At 36.9% G+C, this 20,811-nt stretch overlaps 1 protein-coding gene across 7 annotated transcripts in view; it reads left to right on the top strand.

Moving 5' to 3' along the window:
• The window catches only part of PLCB4 (phospholipase C beta 4), a 461,946-nt gene that overhangs the window by 307,681 nt on the left and 133,454 nt on the right, over nucleotides 1-20,811 (top strand). For all 7 annotated transcript variants that reach the window (XM_020985786.2, XM_020985793.2, XM_020985777.2 and 4 more), the window contains 3 exons: nucleotides 3,331-3,411; nucleotides 4,117-4,176; nucleotides 5,309-5,452. In XM_020985786.2, coding sequence (XP_020841445.1) covers nucleotides 3,331-3,411; nucleotides 4,117-4,176; nucleotides 5,309-5,452 — 285 coding nt within the window. The remainder of the gene's footprint in view (nucleotides 1-3,330; nucleotides 3,412-4,116; nucleotides 4,177-5,308; nucleotides 5,453-20,811) is intronic.

Raw genomic sequence — 20,811 nt, 5'->3', positions numbered from 1 at the left:
CTTTGTGGTAGTTCTCATAAATTGTTCCAGTAAGAGCCACTGGGAGGATGTGAGGATGAAGGAGTTTTTATTACTTTTCTGGAATAAGAATAAATTAAGCTGGGTTAGTAGTTTTGAAATTTCATACCAAAGTCATGTTTTCCTGTTCTTTTACTCACTGCTAAAATCAGTATTTTAGTTCCCATGATAGGTAATTGTTGAGGGAAGAGTTTCTATTATTTATATAGCATAAGTAAGTTTTTTAACACTTTGGGCTTTGTGACTTTGAAGTTCTATCCCTATCACATTGATTTCAACCAATATTTATTTTCTATTACTGTATGTTAATGTTATTGCTCTAGAGTCAGACAAAAGGAGACAGTCCTTACTCTCAAGGAGTTTACATTGTATGATTGAGTTGTTGTTCGGTCATGTTCAAAACTTCATGAACCCATTTGGGGTTTTCGTGGCAAAGATACTAGAGTGGTTTGCCATTTCCTTTTTTCAGCTTATTGTGCTGATGAGAAAATTGAGGCAAACAGGGTCAAGTGACTTGCCTAGGGTCACACAGCTAGTAAGTGTCTGAGGCCAGATTTGAATTCAGGAAGATGAGTCTTCCTAACTTCGGACCCAGCTATTATACCACCTACCTACCTGTATAAAGAAACCACTGGCTAGATGATCTCTAAGGTCTCTTCCTGATCAAAAATAGCATATCTGGATAAATAGTGTCATTTAGTAGGATGAGTTTGAATTTACAACCTCAAACAACAATTTCAAATATTATTCCAATATTACTTATTCACTGTACAATAAACTAATCTCTAGCAGAGAAAGGATTCCTTCCTTTTGTGCTACTTACTGCATGTACTACCTTGGACAAGTTACTTTACCTCTGTAAATTTCATCTCTAAAATGAGAGAATTTGGTTAGATGGCCTCTACAATCTCTTCTTACTTTTGGTCTATGAAGCTCCTTATTGTCCACAGGATCAAATGTACAATTCTCTGTTTGGCATTCAAAGCCCTTGGTAATCTCCACCCCTAACTCCTCTCCCCCTTTCCAGTTTTTTTATATTTTGCATCACTCTTCCCCTCCTTTTCCAGGAAGCCTTTCCTAAGCCCCTTTGTTTCTAGTGCATTTTGTTAATTATGTTCCGTATAGAGTATAGATTATCCTATATAAGGCTTGATCACATATAATTGTTTGCATGTTGTGTTTCCCATTAAACTGTGAGCTCCTTGAGAGCAAAGACTGTCTTTTGTCTTTAAGTCAGCTAGGTGACCCAGTTCCTGGAATCAGAAAGATCTGAATTAAAATTCAGCCTTAGACATTTAGGAGCTGTGTGACCCAGGGCAAGTCACTTAACCTCTGTTCTCCTGTTTCCTCATCTGAAAAATGAATATGTCAGTACCTAGCTCTCAGAGTTGTTTTGACTAAAAGAGGTAATAATTGTGAAGCGCTTAGCATAGTACCTGGTTACACAGTATATGATATACAAATGTTAGTTATTGTTAGGATTTTTATCCTCTGTGCTTAGCACAGAACAGGGGCTTAATCAGTGCTCATTTGCTGCCTCTGGTCATATAGCCTTTGCTTAAAGACTTTCAGTGAGGAGAGACCTAAGGAAGTCCATTCCACTTATGTGTAACTCTCATGTTGATAAAAATTTTCCAACATCAAACCTGAGACTGCTTCCTTGCAACTCCCACCTATTGTTTTTAGTTCTGCCCTTTGTGTCCAAATACAAAATGTTTAACCCATCTTTCACAAGGTAGCCTTTCAAATAACTGACAGCTATCATGTTGTTCCCTTTCTGTCTTCCCCTGCCACCTACAAAGTCTTCTTTTTCCAGGCTAAATGTCCCCAGTTCCTACAGTAACTCATATGGCATAGAGTCAAGGCCCTTTATCATTCTAGTTGACTTACTCAGGATGTCTGAGTTCAGGGGTCTGAAGTAGTAGCAATGTCTCTAATATATAACCAGAGAAGCTAAGCAGAGATTTTGTTTTTTTACCTTTGAATTGAGGTGACCCCTGGAAGAATTTGGTTCTTTTTGCCTCTGCCAGACAATTTCAGCTTGCTTCATTTATTTTTTCCTGGTGTGAAGTATTTCAGTGTTTCAGATAGTTATGGACCTCCGAGTACATTAGCAGAAATTTACTCAAAAGGCTCTACTTCATTTATCAGGATCCTTTCTGTCACATGGTTAACTGAGGAGTAAATCCATAGAAATGCAGTGTCACTATCTTCAGTTGGGTCTCTTCTCTTTGGGCCCAGTCTTTAGCTAGTTGTCTATATAGTGTTGAAAATGGTTTTTCCTTTTAGCCACGTAGTCACTAATACTCTAAACTTTTGGAACTACAAGTCCTTGGCGCAGGATTTAAATTGATAAAGAATGGCCATTTCTCTAAGACTTAGTAAGAACAATTTTTATTGCTGTTAACTAAGGACTTAGATGGTCTTAATTCCTATAATTGCTATTTATTTATTTTAGGTTACTATCTTGAGGCTCATTTTCTTGGCCTGGTTCTTATTGCTGGCAATACAAAAATACAGTAAAATTCTTTGAGTGCTACTCCCCCCCCCCAAAAAAAAGTAAATTTGTTGGAATATTTTTCTGCCAGGTCAAGAGCAGTACAAACAGTGCACAGATGATCTGTATATCATTTCCAGAGAATATTTTTTTTCCTTTCAGGACACTTTTCTGTAGCCTCCCAGGACAGTGATGCTTTTGAGCTAGAAGAAATTCTTGCTTTCAGCTATCTTCTCTTATGACCAAGAGCCTAGATATTCAAATTTTGACTCTTAATTCCAAACAAGATCCAGTTGAAAAGAGGAAAATTCAGTCAATCATCTGAGCATATTTGTATGTCCAGAAACCAAGTCATATAGAACAAACACTGAGATGATTGGCATTGTTTCAGATTTTTTAAATGATTGATTTGGCATTATGTATTTATAGGCCAAGATCTGCCATAGGTAAGAAAAGGAAGAAACCTAGAAAGTAGTAGCAACTAACCTGTCATTCTAGTTTGGAAATTGCTTTTCTTTATGCTTTTGGTAACATCATTGAACTTTGTACCCTGCATCTGGGTAATAGGGAATGCCCCCTTAGACATGTTGTGGTAAAAAGGGGGAAAGGCTCATATTCATTTCAAATATATTTGATTCTAATAAGGGATGGGTGACAATTCAGTTTTGCTTTTAATTTTAAGTTTTAGTTTTAACTTTGGTTTATTTTTATATTTATGGTAACCTAATATGGGTTATTGGTTTAAATTATATTTGTATTTTATTATGAATAAAAGTGAGACAATTCATGAAGTATAATAAATTTTTCTTCAACAGGAATCCTTTGTATTTGAACCTAACTGCCTCTTCAAAGTGGATGAATTTGGCTTCTTTTTGACCTGGAAAAGTGAAGGAAAGGTACAGTAAGACTACAGCAAATTGTCCGCATTTTATGTGACAGCTAGTTTTTAAATCCTTTCAAGTTAGAGATTAATAAAGGCAGTAATTGGCTGATATGTGTCAAGCAGGATATTAAGAGCTATGGAGTATAAATATAAGGAAAAAGATGGTACCTGCCCTCAAGATGATCAGATTTTAACGAGGGAAGATAATACATAAAAGTCAGCTGCAAAGTGGGAGAGGTGGAAGGTGAACATAGGGTGGCAAAATCTAGAGAATGAAACGTAGCTGGTCTGGGCCCTTCCTCAAAATGGAGGTTTCAAGAGGAATGCACTAATGGGAGAAGGGAGCCACTGAGGCTGAGGGAAAAGAGGAGATAAGATTATGCCTTATATATATAAAAATTAAGGGAACTTAACTTCCCTTAACCTGAGTCCTGAATTTCAAAATTTAAAATATATAAAAGTCTTTGTACTTTGACAGTCACATGTCCTCTTGTAATGGAAAGTTGTGTTTCTTGATTATTTCAGGTGTATGAAAGATGTAATCCTCATTCTTTTTTTTATTACCTCTTCCCTTCACATTAGTCCAACACCATCAGGACTGTCATCATTATTGGTAACCACTTGTTGAATACCTATTATCTAAGATGTTAGGTGCATTTTAGTAAAAATGCCCTTTATTGGAACTCAAGCTCATTGTTGCATCTCTCTGTGCTTGCAGGAAGGACAGGTATTAGAGTGTTCCCTGATCAACAGCATTCGTTTTGGACCTGTACCAAAGGTACCCTGTGATTGTTTTATGCTGTTCTTTTAAACAAATAGTGCTTATGTAGAATGCATCAGCCATTTACCATGGGAAAAAAAAATTATTATTCATGGCTATATCAGAAACGTATTTGCTATTTAAATGAAGCTATCTTACTTCTTTAAAAGATTTTTCTGATAATTTTCTTATGTTCAGCATCCAGCATATATGTCCTTTAACTGGAAAATGAATTTGACAACCAGTTTACCCGCTTTTTTACCTTTTTTTTTTTTATTTGGCAAAGAGTGATTCACTCCCTGGCTGTATTTGACATGAAAATTGAAATGGCTTATATAATGCCATGTCTGTGCACCTGCATACTAAAAGATGTCAGCTCACTTTAAAGTCTAAAATATGTTGCTTTGCTTTTATTTAAGGGGAAAATGACAGAGACCATAAAATTACTTTCCAAGGATGGTGTGTTTGAATAAAAGTTATTTTGATAAACATATTTACCTTTAAAAAGATTCAGGGAATCTATTGTATTTCTGTAAATTGGGGTGGGCTCTTACTTTTCTAGTTTTTCTAGTTTTCTCTAGCAACAATAAACCTTTCTATTTCCTTACTTAATTCTAACTTGAAGATACCATAACTTTTAGAGACATAGAAAAACTTATTCTGTTTCTTGGGCTATGAGACAAATTTTAATCTCTCTTGAGTTAACAGTGATAATCAGTTTTGGAAAATTGACATGCATACTCTAGAATCATTTAGGTGATACTACTTATATTCACAGTTGCAATTGTATAAAGATATTGACATAGGTAAATTTCAGTTGGATGTCCATAGGAAGGAAATAGACTCTGTCAACAGTCAGGAAGATACTGGCCTCTACTTTCCAATATCAATAATGTTGCCATATAATATTTATCATATTTATATCAATTAGGTTGTCAGTGGAGTCTTTGGTCATTAAAATGTAGAAAAATAAAATAAAATATACATTTTCAAGAACAATCTCAGGGAATGATTGGTTCACCCATATTGGAGATCTTTAAGCTAAGTCTGCATAACATTTATCACATTGTACATTGTTATTTAAAACTGTTGGATATAATTTAATTGTTCCCTAAGGACTGTGCCCTAATTAGTTTTCTTTATGAAATAGGATCCCAAAATCCTAGCAGCTCTTGAAGCTTTTGGAAAATCAGAGAGTGATCTGGAAGGGAGGATAGTCTGTGTCTGCAGTGGCACTGACTTGGTGAATATCAGCTTCACTTATATGGTGGCAGAAAATCCGGATGTTGCTAAGGTATGCTACCTTTAAATAATATCTATGTTTGTGTGTATATGTGCTCGTGAGTTACTTCTTATTTGCTGGAGTGTTTGCATGACAAGTCATCATGTAGAAACTCTGTTTTCATGTATGGTTCACATATCTAGGGCAAGTCATTTGACCTCTGTGGACCTCTCTTTCCTTGTCTGTAAAATGTGGCAGACTGGGTGATTTCTAAGGTCTCTTCCAGCTTTAAATTTTATGAATCCATGCCCCTTAAATGTGAGTGTACCACAGGGCTGTGTCCTAGGCCCTTTCTCTTCTCCCTCTATACTGTTTCACTTGGTGAGCACATGGTTTCAGTTATCATTTCAGTGTTGATGATTCTTGGATCTATTTGTCCAGTCCTAACTTTTCTCCTAACATTTAAACTCTCATGTCTAACTGCCAATGAGACTTCTCAAATCCCATAGTCACCTTAAATGCAACATGTCCAAAACTTAATTCCTTATCTTTTCCCCAAAATTCTCCCCACTTCTGAGCTGCTTGATTATTGTTAAGGGTACCAACATCCTCCCTGTTTCCCAGACTTAAAACTTAGATGTTTTCCTTAATTCTTCACTCTCTCCGGCCAATATCTACTCTATTGCCAAGTCCTCTAGATTTGACCTTCATAACATCTCTCATTTACACCATCTTTTCTCTTCTAATATTGCCACCAGCCTAACACAGGCCCTCACCACCTCATATCTGGACTATTTCACTAACCTCCTGGTTGGTTTCCGTGCCTTGAATCTCTCCCCTCTGTAGTCCATCTTCTACTCAACTATCAACTTGATCTTATTAAAACCCAAGATTGATCATGTTTCTTCCTATTCAGTAAATTCCAGTGGTTCCCTATTACCTCCAAAATCAAATATAAAATCATCTTTGGTTTTTAAAGACCTTTACAACCTGGTCCCCTCCTACCTTTTGAGTATTTTTATACCTGAGTCCCCTTCACATATTCTGTGATCCAGTGACACTGACTGACCTCTCTTATGTTCTTCTAACAAAACCCTCCATGTCCAGACTCCAGGTCTTTTTACTGGCTATTCCCCATGCCTGATCTACATATCTTGGCTCCTCTGGTTTCCCTAAATTCCAGCTAATATCCCATCTTCTATATGAAACTTTTCCCAATCCCTCTTAATTCTCAAGCCTTTTCTCTGTTGATTATCCCCAAATTATCCAATGTGTAGCTTGTTTGCACATAGCTGTTTACATGTTGTTGTCTCCAGTAGACTCTGAGCCCCTTGAGACCAGGGACTGTTTTTGCCTTTCTTTGTATCCCCAGCACTTAGTCCAGGGCCTGGCATATAGTAGATACATTAATTGGCTGCCTGAATCACAGAACCTCAGACTTGGAAAGATCCTCAGAACTTATTTCATCCCCACTTCAGCACCATAGAGAAGTAGTCATCCATTATCTCCTTGGCAGCTTCCAAAGAGAGGAACCCACTATTACTTACAGCATTCCATCCCACTTTTGTATAACTCTAATTGTCTTCTACTTTGTAACTTCTACCAATTTTTCTAGTTCTGTCCTCTAGTGCCAAGCAGAGATCTAATCAATTTTCCATTTTTATGTCATTCAAATACTTGAAGATAACTATCAAATTTCTATTAAATCTAGTCTTCTTTATATTAAACATCCCAGTTTTTTTTTTTTTGCCAATCTTCATGTGAATTTTCCTTAACCAGTCTATTTCCTCTGGACGATCTTAATTGCATTTAGTTATTCATCTGTCTTCTAAGATATAACTAAATAGAGTTACTTAGAGGATTTTGCTCTTGAGGGTAGTATAAAATTCAGTTTTCCCTGTCCTCTCCTCCCTAACTTTGTGTTATTAGCCTGATATTCTGTGGCCTATGTTCTCATGATTTCAATAATGTTGTTTAGGACTCCCATCATCAAATGAGATTATATTTGTAAAAAGTGCTTATCGTATGCCTCACACGTAGTAGGCGCTATATAAATATTTGTTCCCTTCTCTTTTCTTCTCATTACTTAAATAATACATTTATGCAATGGACTGAGTCTTCAAAGATCCAGGAGCCCGACATTCCTTTACGTTTTTTCTTCTGGGACTGTATGCAAGGGAGAATGAAGAACTCATAGAATCATTAAAGCTAGAAGGGAGCTCAGAAATTAGACATTTAGTTCACTTTCCTCATTTTTCAAATTAAAAAGCTGAGACCCACAGTAGTCAAGTGACTTGTCCAAGGTCCAAAGATAGTAATGATAGTCATAAATAGAATCCAGAACTTCACACAGTAACTGGTATTCAGATAGTGGACGGGTTTTTTTGTTTAAACTGTCAGCTAATTATGATGTAACAGGTCTGGTTGAGTATTCTTTCCACCATATCATGGTGCCTTGGTGAGTGTAATTTGTGGGCCATCATTAGTAAGAGACAGCGAAGCTTCTTTTTGTAAAACTGTATTCGTTTTCCACAGTTATATTTTCATATAAAATAGTATTAACAAGACATATTTTGCTGCAACAGTGGGTTACTGCATTACTCTGCTTGGAACATTATGTGTACTTTGATGATTTGCTTAATTCTATTGATCTAAACAAGCAAGGAGGACATAGCTGTCTTTCTTTATGCAGTTAAGTTGTGTGTTTCTGAAGAAGATACATTGTTCCTTCTTTCTGCAGTTGTTCTGTGAATATCTTTCCATTTAGTAGTTACTATAGCAACATTTATATTTTTGAATTGCACATTGACCACTTACAGAATACTATTTATATTATTGAGTTACAAATAACTAGGAATATCAGTCTAAGGAAAATTAGTGTACATGTTTACATGTATATGGTGTATACAGGGTGACAATCTTACTTGCTCTCTGCTAAAATCCCATCCTATATGAGAAGTCTTTCCCAATCACTCTTAATGCTATATCCACTTTATCTTATATATAGCTTATTTGTACATTTTTGTTTGTATGTTATCTTCCCTATGACACTGTGAGCTCCTTGAGAGCAGGGACCATGTTTTGCCTTTCTTTGTTTCTTCAGGACTTAGCTCAGTGTCTGGCACACAGTAGGGATTTAATAAATGCTTATTGACTGATTGACCAAAACAGTGACAAAGGTGGGCATTCGTAGAAAAACAGGACAGTAGAGGTAGAGTCATCAGAGATCATCAACTCCAGGGATTCTTAACCTGGGGCCTATGAACCTCTTTTAAAATATTTTCTTAACCATATTTCAATGTAGTTATTTTCCTTTGTAATACTCCTTTGTATCTTATTTTATGCACTTAAAAATATTATTCTAAGTGTAGGCTTCTCCATTCTGGTAGTGAGGTACATGATGTAAACAATGTTAGGACCGCATGATCTGTTGCATCCTTATTATTTTACAGGTGAGAAAACTGAACTTCATGAAGTTGAGGGGTATGTGGGACTTGGATTACCCCAAGTAATCCATGATCCCACACACTCTGAACAAATACAGTCCTGAGACTAAAAGTCATTAATTTTTTAATAGAGCTTCTACTCTCCTGGGATCTAATTTCTGTCAGTCCCGAAGTATTTTCAGAGACTTGGATACAATAAATGGAGACTCTGTGTTCAGTTATATGAGTTCAGTGAAGAGAGAAATCAATGTGAGTTGGAGTAGTAAGAGAAGGTGTCCTGGTAGAGGTTGAGGAAAGTACGTCAGGTACAGGAACCACCATGATCAAAGTTTTTTTAGAATGGGTGATAAAAAGGCATTCAAGCAAAAGCAAGCAATGTGAATGGGATAGACAGTAAGAAATTTAATCTGAGTTTCTCCTAAGAGGAATGAATTTTAAATCCTAAAGCTAAAGCTAATGTTAAACTCCTTTTATTCTAGTATTCAGCAAGTGAACTGATCTATCTAACACAGAGTCTGGCACATAGGAGGTGCTTAATTGCTTGCTGACTAACTGAACAGCAAACATAGGCTTACCCTACAAAGAACAAGATGGGGTCACTCCACTGCTCCTGGATGGAGTGGCTCATAGTGAACTCCAGGAGAGGTAGCATGGGATGGCATGGGCCCTCAGTGCTCTCACCAAATGAAATGTATCTCTGCCTTGGTTTCCTCATCTACCAGGGCTGTTATGAGGATCAAGTAAGATAATATTTGTAAATCACTTAGCGTAGTGCCTGTCACATCCTGTATGTTAATTGTTATTATCATCATCGCCATCATTATTGTTATTATTTGTCCATTGTACCTTGCAATCTCTGAGCCATCACTTATATTCCTGCTTGGCCTAGAAGAACCTCCTTTTTACCTATTGAATTCTTAATTTTTATCCTTTAAAATCCCGCTGCAATGTGAGGGAAAACTTCCTAGCAATAAAGACTTTCCAGAAATGGAGTGAATCGCTTTAGGAGGCAGTTTGTTGAAGTCCACACTGGAGGTCTTCAAGCAATAGCTAGGTGATCACTGGTCAGGCACATCATAGGGAGGATTCTTTTCCAGGAATAGTCAGGCCTGGATGGCCTTTGAAACTCTAGTTCTGTAAGTGATTGCATGTTGACTCCTAGAATGTGAGCTTCCTTGAGGGCGGCAACCATGTTTTTTGCCCTTCTTTGTATGCTCAGCACTTAGCAGAGTGCCTTGAATATAGTAAGTGCTTCATAAATGCATGTTGATTGATTGACTGGCTGTGGGGTTGGTGGCCATGCATGTGTAATATATGTAGGGTGAAAACATCATGGAACCATAGGATTTACCTTCTTTTGGAACTTAGTGCTTTACAGGTAAAGAGGCTGAACAGCAGAAAGCCATTGGTCATTGTGGGGGAACTTTTGTTCTTCCTCAGTGCTCTTGAATCCTAAGCCCTTCAAAAAAAAATTGGTAGATAGTTCAGCCTCCAGAGAGTGTTACTCAATCACTTCCTTAGGATTTTATATTTCATTAATTTACAAATGAACAGCTAAACAGATATTAATCCCAGGGTACCAAGTGGGCAGTCATTACGTATTATACCACTGGCTTGTCAGTGATTAATTCTTGATTCGATGGCTATGCAGGGAACTATTGGTTACTGTTTCCTTCCTGCCAAATTTTTACAGTGGCAGCAATCTATGCACAAGTTCAGTGATTTGCCTTTAAAGTAAAAATTATACAAAATAGCATGCTTAGTTATGTTTACTATCTTCATCTTAAAGCTTATCTTCTCCATTTTTTCTTCTACTTATCTAGGATCTTTGACAGAATACCAAATTACCATAAGGAGAGGATATATTTTTAAAATGCACTTAGGTCTCATTACCTTTAGCTGTGATACTGGCAGAATTCATAAATGAAGCAGGATTAGATGTGGTGAATACTGTATAAGAGACCATGAACTAAATCTCGAATGATGCCTGGGTGCATCAATCAATGGCAATATTCATCTTTGAGAAGAGTACCATAGGTTAGTAGACAGCCTAGAATAGAGCATATTCAAATGTAAAATCATAACCTGATCTGAAGGGAAACTGAGTCTGTTCATGAATATTGGGCTCTACATACACTTAAAACCACTTTAGCCATTTTGACTTTTTTGGTGAAAGTGGTTGATTTTTTTTCCTCCTTTCCAATTGATTGTGTGTCTAGAAACAAAGACTCACAGTTTTAGAATTGAAAGGAACCTCAAAGATTAAGTGGCATATCCACCCTCTCCCCATTTTTTAGATGAGGAAACTGAAGCCCCATTGAGACTTGTACAAGGTCAGCCAGGGTTTCATCTGAAGTCCTCTGAGTCCAAATCCAAATGGGCTTTCTGTTTTACTGTATTGTTTCCTGATATTAGTACAGATTCTTTTAATGCTTCTATTAAATCTCTTAATGCGGCAAAAATATTAAAAACATTAGTGTTTTGGGTTTTGGTGATAACATCCCACTATTGCTGCATAATAAGTTTGCAGTCAATTAAATGCCTAAGTTTTTGTTTTTTTGGGTTTTTTCACCCAACGTGTGAACTGCTCTTAAGCTGGAATAATCCCCCCAAGTGTCCAAATGCAGCATGTACTATTTCCTATATGTTTATTCTAGGTATAATTACCACCTAGGAGAGAGGTAGCAGGGTATAGTGGGTGAAGAGGTGGTTTTGGAGCCAGGTAGTACCTTTAAAACATACTGGCTGCGTGATCTTGGCTACCTCCCAGTGCCTTAAACATCTAAGACTATAAGTATGCATTCGCCTTTAAATCCCAGTTGCTAGAAAGGCTGAAGATGGGGATCCTTTGTGTTCCAGAGTTCTGAGCTACACTATGGTTAAAAGTCATTGGGGTGGCCATGCTAAGTTCAGCACCAATATAATGCTCTGTAGGCAGCAGATATTACCAAGCCAAGGAGGTTTGAGCCAGCCTAGTTGAAAAAAGAGAAAAGAAAAGAAAAGAAAAAACAGAACAGGTGTAAAGTCTCTGTGTCAATCAGTATTGAGGTGAAGCCCAGAAGTGGCTTCCAGCCTGGCTAAGACAGGGAATTCAGTCATTTTTTCACTTGTGTCTGACTGTTCATTTGGTCTTTTCTTGGCAAAGATGCTGCGGTGGTTTGCTAGAGCAGAGTTTCCAGCTCATTTTACAGATGAGGAAGTTGAGGCAAACAAGGTTAAGTGACTTACTTGGGGTCACACAGCCAGTAAGTGGCAGAGGCCAGATTTGAACTTAGAAAATTGAATCTTTCTGATTTCAGGTTCGGCACTCTATCCACCGTGATCTGGATGCCATCGACAGGGAAACCCAGTCTCAAAAAAAATTAAAAAACATAGATGAATAGATAGATAAATGGCTCATAAATTGCAGAGTAAGTGCCAACAGTTTCCTCATACAGGAAATCTGTCAGTGAAATCTCAGATCCAAGCCTTATTTTTATTCCTATAATAGTTACCACCAATGGTACATTGTCCTGCTGCAATGGTTTGGCAGTGAGATACACATAAGATTACTACAGATGCAAAGGATGAGTCATTGTCCGTTGAGTGAGTAAGAAATTCCAATACAGTGCTTTACAGGTGGAAGTGCTCTCACTGATAGATCCTTATCCCTTCATTTCACAGGTGAAATAACAGACCATCGAAGAGGTAAAATAAAGGCACTAGGACGTGAATCTAAAACTCTTAGTTGCCTGTTTGGAATCTCCATGGTCTAAAGTAAATCTAGCTCTACTGATCAGTCAGAGGAGAATTATCTTAACTAGAGGGAAGGAAGATGTGGGGGTTAATTCATGTAAGAGAATTAAAATGGCCTAACCACTTCATGCAAATGAATTCATCACTTACCATTCTAAGACCTAAAGTCTAAAAATTTGGAGTTCATCTTTAAGCCCTCCATTTAAAACCAAAAGGGAATCTCATGTCACGCTTACTAAATGAAGCACTTTGTTACACCTTCATTACTTTTTGGAGATAAGAATTGATTTTAAAAAAATTAATATTGGTAGGAAAATATAACTGACCCTTTGCCTGTTCAAACCACAATTATAACCTACTTTCCACTTCTATAAAAGCAGTTCATTTTATGTGCCCTGTACTTTTTACCTTTCTGAGTACAGAATGGAAATTTGGGTCACTTTTTTCCTTGTTCATATGGGTGTTATGATTAAAGAAAATTATACTCATCAAGCTTCAGGGTTTCTCAGAAAAGAGGTGCCAGATAAATAGTATCATTTTGTCTATATCACTTGTGACAATGAAAATGCTTGTGGTTTTATTGTTCAAAAAGAAGGCAGCTATAAAAGATATCTTATTATCCATTCCCTTATTATTTATTCAGTTTCATTCATCTGCTAGAATTATTGAAACAGACTGGTGTTAATTTAAACGTGTGTGTGTGTGTGTGTGTGTGTGTGTGTGCTGACAGATCTCACTTTACGTAAATTCACAGTACGCAAATTTGACTTTACATAAAGAATTCTGAAAGAAATCTGCATTCCACAAAAATACTTATTTTTATTGCTCCTCAGTTTGGTGCTCTGTTGTTCCTCCCCACTCATCCCACCTCACACACACACACACAAAAACAAAACCCAAAAAAATCCTCCAAGTAAAAGTAGAGGAATGGATTTGATCTTGGATTTTGCTTGAGACGTCTTGTGCTAAGAGAGGAGACTTTTGCCCATTCCACCCACTGTCTGTCTTCTATCTGTCCTTGCTTGGGTACCAGGTGTCTGACCCTGGCCCTGTGACCTGTTCCTCCTCCTGCTCTCAGTTCTCTGTTCCTGGCATCTGATCCATGTGCTGGCCTCTTCCCTCCATAAGTCTGCAACCCCTTTTTTTTCTGTCTCCCTTACTGCCTCCATCCCTTCCTCATACCAATGGGCAAATTCATATTATATAAAAAGTAGAGGTCTGCTAGAACTGTCCACTTAAGTATTGTCTGTATGTATACGTATGTGTGTATGTGTATTTATATTTATGTGTGTGTATATATATGTACACACATACATATGTGTGTGTATAATCACTTCTAGTCAAGCTGTTATTCCTTCTCTGAAAGTTTGACCACGTTCTAAGCCCAGTATTTACATATGTTTATTCCTCTTAATACCTCAATTCGTGAGGTTAAAGGGAGAAATACAACTCTTAAGAAAGGCTGGGAAAATTATTTTTGGACATAAAGTTTGAGTAAATGTCATACAACTGTAGTTGACAAGGAAAACAGATATGGGATTCCACAGTGTTATTTTTAGAGCCACTTTTCAGGATAGAACTGGGCTTTAATGGAGAACCCATGACAATACTCAAAAGTTTTAACCCTGGTGCCTTGGCCTCCTTCCAAGGTAGATAATTATATTCTGCTTACCCAAATTCTTCCTTAGTTCCTCATTGGAGAATTTAACTTTCATTTCCTCTCCTTAAAAAGCCTTATGGTTTTATATATTGGTGTAAAATTGCAGCCACATGTATCCAGGATGCTTTAGAGAGAATGGATGAATAAGTGATCTCAATGTCTAGCTGTGGCTTGATCTCATAAGAATGAAAAGTGCCATGTAGGAAAATCATTAATCATACTTGGTTCTTAAATTCTAATAATATATTCCTGTGCCCATAGCTTTCTCATGAGCTATAGGAAGCATTCAAAATAAAACATCAGCATGTAATCCACTCTGCTTTCTTGTTTTTATTTTTCTTCTCTCCAAACGCAACCAAGTCTATGCAGTCTTGATCTCTGGTAAATTAAGTAGAGTTCAAATGTCTTTTTTTTATTAAGTTACAGCTGGAAGTGAACATCAGAATGAAATCACAGGCTCACTGTTGACAAAATTGAGATGTAGTCCTCATTTTAAAGAAAACCAAAAACCTTCAAATTGAACTTCGTTATTTCATACCAAGTTTAATCTTCCTTTATCCAGAAAAATAAGCTGCTGTTGTAAGGTTCTAAATTCAAATATTTGGATAGAATTAAACAACCTCTATACTGCTTATTATAGCTTATACAAATTGCAAATAACTGTTTAGCTTCCTATGCTGGGCTTTCCAACAAAATTCTCCAGATAATGTCTATGAATTAATACTTTAGAAATGAAATAATAAAAATGTGATTTGTTTCTCTGAGTATTTAAGTTGACATGACAGGAATCTCATCTTAACAAAATTGATGAAATGTCAAAATTGAGTTATCCTCCTGGATCATGTCCTAGCAGAGGGGCTTGAGGAGCTCCGTTAAACTATGAGCTATGCCATGTAGGGTCCCAAGATTAACAGGTCATGATAGAGAGTTCTAATGAAAGGATTCACTGGAGAAGGAGGCGGCAAACCAGCCCAGTATATTGGCCAAGAAAACCCTATGGACAGTACTTCTGATACTCATCGGAGGATGAGTAACTCCTCACATCAGAAGGTGTCCCACATGCTGCTAGGATAGAGTGGAGGACCTCTACAAGTAGCTCTGGTAAGCCAAAATGAAGTTCAGCTGGAGATGTGTCTGGTGATGAGAGGAAAGTCCAGTGCTACAAAGATCAGAATTGCATGATAATCTGACATGTAAGGTCTGTGAATCAAGTGGGCTGGATGTGGTGAAACAGGAGATGGAAAGATTAAATGTCAGCATCTTGGGTGTTGGTGAACTTAAATATATGGAAATGGGTGATTTTAATTTAGGCGATCTCTGCATGTATGCTACTACTATGGGCAAGAATCCCTTAGAAGAAATGGAGTCGCCCTTATAGTCAATAAATGGGTAAGAAAAGCAGTATTGGGATATAATCTAAAAAATGATGGACGGGTACCCATTCAAATCCAAGGTAAACTGTTTAACATCACAGTAGTAAAAGTCTATGCTCCAGTCACTAATGCTGAAGTGGCTAACATTGATCCGTTCTATGAAGATTTACAACATTTTCTAGAAATAATACCTAAAATGTGTCGCATTTATTATAGGGGACTGGAATGCTAAAGTAGTAAATCAAAAGATAACTGAAATAATAGCAAGTTTGGTCTTGGAATACAAAATGAAGCAGGGAAGAGACTAATAGAATTTTGTGAAGATAATTCACTGGTCATAGGATATACTTTTTCAGCAACTTGAAAAGCAGTTCTACACATGGATATCATCAAATGGTCAATATCAAATCGGATTAATCAGGTACTTTACAGCCAAAAGTAGAGTAACTCTATAGAGTCAATTAAAACAACATCTGGACCTGACTGTGGTCATGCACTTCTTATTGCAAAATTCAGACTTAAATTGAGGAAAGTAAAGGAAACCATCAGACAGTATAAGTATGGCATAAATAATATCCCTTATGAATATGAGGAGGTAGTGAATAGATTTAAGAGATAGATCTGGTAGATACCTGAAAAACTATGGACAAAGGTCCACAATGTTGTAGAGAAGGCAACAACAAAAAATATTCCAAAGAAAAAGAAGAACAAGAAGGGGCAACCAAGTGGCATAGTGGATAGAGGACTGGTCCTGAAGTCAGGAAGACCTGAGTTCAAATCTGGCCTCAGACCAGACACTTGATACTTACTAGCTGTGTGATCCTGGGCAAGTCACTTAATCCCAATTGCCTTCAAAAAAAAAAAGAGTTTACAGAAAAAGAAGAGCAAAAATGCAAAATGGCTTTCTGGTGAAGCTTTACAAGCAGCTAAGAAAGAAGGAAAGCAAAAGGTAAAAGAGAAAGAGATGGAAACTGAATGCAGAATTCCAGAGAATAACAAGGAGAGATGAGAAGGTTTTCTTAAATGAGCAATGCAAAGAAATAGAACAATAGAATGAGAAAGCAAGAGATCTCTTCAAGAAAATTAGAGACAACAATGGGCATGATAAAAGACAAAAATGGTGACAGAAGTAGAAGAGATTAAGAACAGGTAGCAAGAATATACAAAAGATCTATACAAGAAAGATTTCAATATCACCAATAACCATGATGATGTGGTTACTGATCTAGAGCCAGACATCTTGGAAAATGAAGTAAAATGGGCTTTAGTGGGCTTGCTTTTATTGCTAACAGTAAGGCTAGTGGAAATTCCAGCTGAGCTATTTAAAATCCTGAAAGATGATGCTGTTAAAGAGCTGCACTCAATATGCCACCAAATTTGGAAAATTCAGCAGTGGCCATCAGATTGGAAAAGATCAGTTTACATCTCAAATCTAAAGAAGAGTAATGCCAAGGAATGTTCAAATTACCAAACAACGCACTCCTTTCAAACACCAGCAAGGTTATACTTAAGATGCTACAAAGCTAGGCTTTAGCAATAAGTGAACTGAGAATTACCTGAAGAGGAAGCTGGTTTTCACAAAAGCATAGGTACTAAGGACCAAATTTCCGACATTCTCTGGATTGTGAAGAAAGCAAGGGAGTTCCAGAAAAAGCTGACTACACTAAAAACTTTGTGTGAATCACAACAAAATATGCAAGTCCTCAAAGAAAAAGCAGTACCAAATCATCTTACATGTCCCCGAGGAACTTGTATGCAGGCCAATAAGCAACAGTTAGAACCAAATATGGAACAACTGATTGATTTAAGATTGTGAAATGAAGCTGAATCAAAAGCCGGAATAAAGTTGCTGAGGGATATATCAACAATCTCAGATATGCATACAATGCCACTCTGATGTCAGAAAGTGAAGAGGAAATTAAGAAGCCTCTTGATGAGAGTGAAAGAGGGGAGTGTAAAAGCTGACTTGATGCTTAAGCATAAAAAAACCCCTAAGATCTTAGCAACTGGTCCCATCACTTCCTGGCAAATAAAGGAAGAAGAAATGGAAACAGTGTCAGATTTTGTGTTCTTGGGCTCAAGGATTTGCGGACTGCAACCATGAAATTAAAAGACACTTTCTCCTTGGAAGGAAAGCTGTAGCAAATCTGGACAGCATACTAGAAAGCAGAGACATCACCTTGCTGACAAATGTCTATGTGGTCAAATTTATAGTTTTTAAAGTATCAATGTGTGGCTGTGAAAGTTGGACTATAAGGAAAGGTGAGTGCCACAGAAATGTTGCTTTTGAATTGTAGTGCTGGAGAAGACTTTTGAGAGTGCTTGGACAGTGAGGTGATCAAGTAAGTCAAGACTTAAAGAAATTAATTCAGACTATTCACTAGAAGGCCAAATACTGAAGCTTAAGTACTTTGGCCACATAATGAGAAGATGGGACTCATTGAAAAAGACACTGATGCTGGGAAAGATTGAAGACGAAAGGAAAAGGGGATGGCAGAGAATGAAATGAATAGTGTCCTGGAAACAACAAACATGAACTCGGACAGACTGGGAAATAGTGGAATTTAGAAGAGGCTGGTGTGCTGTCCGTGGAGTCATGAAGTGCATGGGGTCGTGAAGAGTCGGACACACAACTAAACAAAAAGATGGAGTTGCTGGATTTAAATTAAAGATGGATGAAAATAGATTTCAGCCTTACATTCTTTCCTTGGCTGTAGTTGTAGTTTAGTCCTCAGTTCTTTGCACCACTTCCACCCATCTTACTCTGGCAGCTTCTATCCTCCCCTCCCTCAGCATTTCTTCTCTACCTTCTCTCACTTCACTTCGCTTAGAGGAGACAGAATAAACAAAGTATCTGATTAAACAAGATTTTGTTAATTAGAGGGAAAGCCTCATAGAGACAGACTTACACATCACTTTGTTCCATTGGACCCTCTATTTAGTAGAATTTCTGAAATTAGATCTGCAAAACAGTGTTTCTTTGGGCCAGTTTCTCATCCAGAGAAATAGCTTTATTAAATAGAACTCCATCTTAAAATGTTATTGTTTGAGGTGGAATTTAACTGTCACCTGCTGGAATATGATGATATCTGACATTCGTGTCATCTCTTTTCCAGAAATATTAAAGTGCTTTGGAATGTAGGTCTATGAAACTGTACTAAGGCTAAGTCTCTTTAATTTCAGTAACCCATTGCCAAGATAGCCTGAGGTCCATCAAAAAAGTAAAGGTGTGCATAGTATGGTGCTAGAATCTCAGCTCAAGACACTTGAAAAATTCTCTGAATTTATTTCTTCATCTGTGAAATTTGTATAATTTATCTTGAACTATCTATCTTACAAGGTCCTTGTGCATGTAGGATTTTAAAGTACCAAATAAATTTAAATTATTTTATTGTTGTTGTGCTGATGGATATACAAGAACTATAAGACTTAATCCCTACCATAAATGACCTTGTAATCTAATTGAAGAGATAGTATGGATTATGAATGAATGCAATAACTTTAATGGGAACAGTCTAAGGATTAGTTAATAAATAACTTTTTAAGTTCTATGTGCAAACCATCATGCTGTAGAGTTTTAGAAAAGGAAAAGATCAACGTAGGCTGAGATTTCATGGTACGCAATATGGAGAAGATGGTTCTCAACTTGATTTTGAAGGAACTGTAGCATATGCATTATTAGAGGTGAGCAGGAAGGACATTTCTGAAGGTAAGGAGTAAGGCATATATAAGGATTGTAACAGGTGACTTGGTTACAGTCAAAAAACTTTATTGAAGGTTAGCAAGAAGTATCATCAGCTAGATAAATTAGGATCGTTTTATTCCCCTCAGCCTCCAATTTACTGAATATTTCAGCAACTTTATTGTAACAACATATAGTTATCTGGTTAAAAATGAATGCCCTCAGTCAAATAGAAAAGAGGAAACCACTGAAGGTTTTTAAACAAGAGTGATATGATAAAAGTTGTGGGGGAAATTAAAAAGGCATTGGTATATAAATGAACTCAAAGGAAGATAGATTCCAAGAGGCCTGACAAAGGTGGTCTGCTATGTACAAGACATCATATCAGGCACTGAGACGAACACAAAAATATATAAAACACAGTCCCTGCTCTCAAAGGACTTAGTGTATCATATTATCATATTATGATAGGCTAAGTGAGAGTTATTAAGTATCTGACCTAGGGAAGTGGCATGACTCTTAGAAATGTCTACACAAAACTGTGTTCAGTGCCTTGGAAAACAGAATTTTTTTAATTTTTTTTTCCAACCATGACACTTATATTTACAAAGTAATGCATACAGTTCTCCACCCAGTGTAGAGGTGGACTGGCTTCTAATTAGTTGAAATGTCTTTACTTCATCATTCAAAACTATAAATGTCATATTTTTCTGAGCTTTTCAGGTAAAGAGATTTACAGAATTAGCTTGTCATTTCATTTTTAACTTCCCATATTAAATCTGTAAAAAACAGCTTTGTTAATAATGGAGAAGTGAGTCAGTGAATGTATTGTCTTATATTCATCAGCTTTTAATGCCTGGTCCTTCTTTCAGTAGATGATAACCCCCTTGCTAAATAACAATAATTACTCATTTGTTTTATTGCTAGGTTCAGTTTGGAAGCCATTCATTAAATTGCCTTGTTTTTCATGGCCCTGAAACTAGATAGAATTGTGAAGTAGATGAAGCTGCTTTTCCTAGCCTCCCACCATCCCTTTTAGGCTCTCTTGAATCTGCTGAGCCTCCTCTTCCTTGATGTCTTCAGGTTCTTACCCCACTTATTCTGTCTTCCGTTTGGCTCCCCAGAAGCCTCCATGCTAGTGTTTTGCCACGCTTCCTTATGTTACTAGATTATCCTCTTTTTTCTCTCCCTCTTTCTTCGTCAAAACTACCATCCCCTCAGATCTCAGCTAAGTTAGTTGTTAGGAAATTAATTGGTTCAGGTTTGAATGCTCAGTAGATACTTAATATATTTGCCCATGGTTATTTGTATTTCTAACATCTTATTCATTCAACAGTTACTTATCATAGAATTACAGAATCTTAGAGTTAAAAAAGACCTCATCTAACTCTTCCCAAAATCACATCTGGCAGTTCATTTCAGTTCAACAGATACTAAGTGCTTCCTGTATGGAAGGCGTTATTAGCAGTACAGAATGAAAGCTATCAAATGGCCCTTGTCCTTAAGGATTATAGTGTATTCCATAGCATTTAAGT

The sequence above is a fragment of the Phascolarctos cinereus genome, unplaced genomic scaffold, assembly GCF_003287225.1.
Source record: "Phascolarctos cinereus isolate Bilbo 61053 unplaced genomic scaffold, phaCin_HiC Scaffold_2;HRSCAF=192, whole genome shotgun sequence".
NCBI lineage: Eukaryota > Metazoa > Chordata > Mammalia > Diprotodontia > Phascolarctidae > Phascolarctos > Phascolarctos cinereus.
This window is presented reverse-complemented; position numbering and strand designations above follow the sequence as displayed.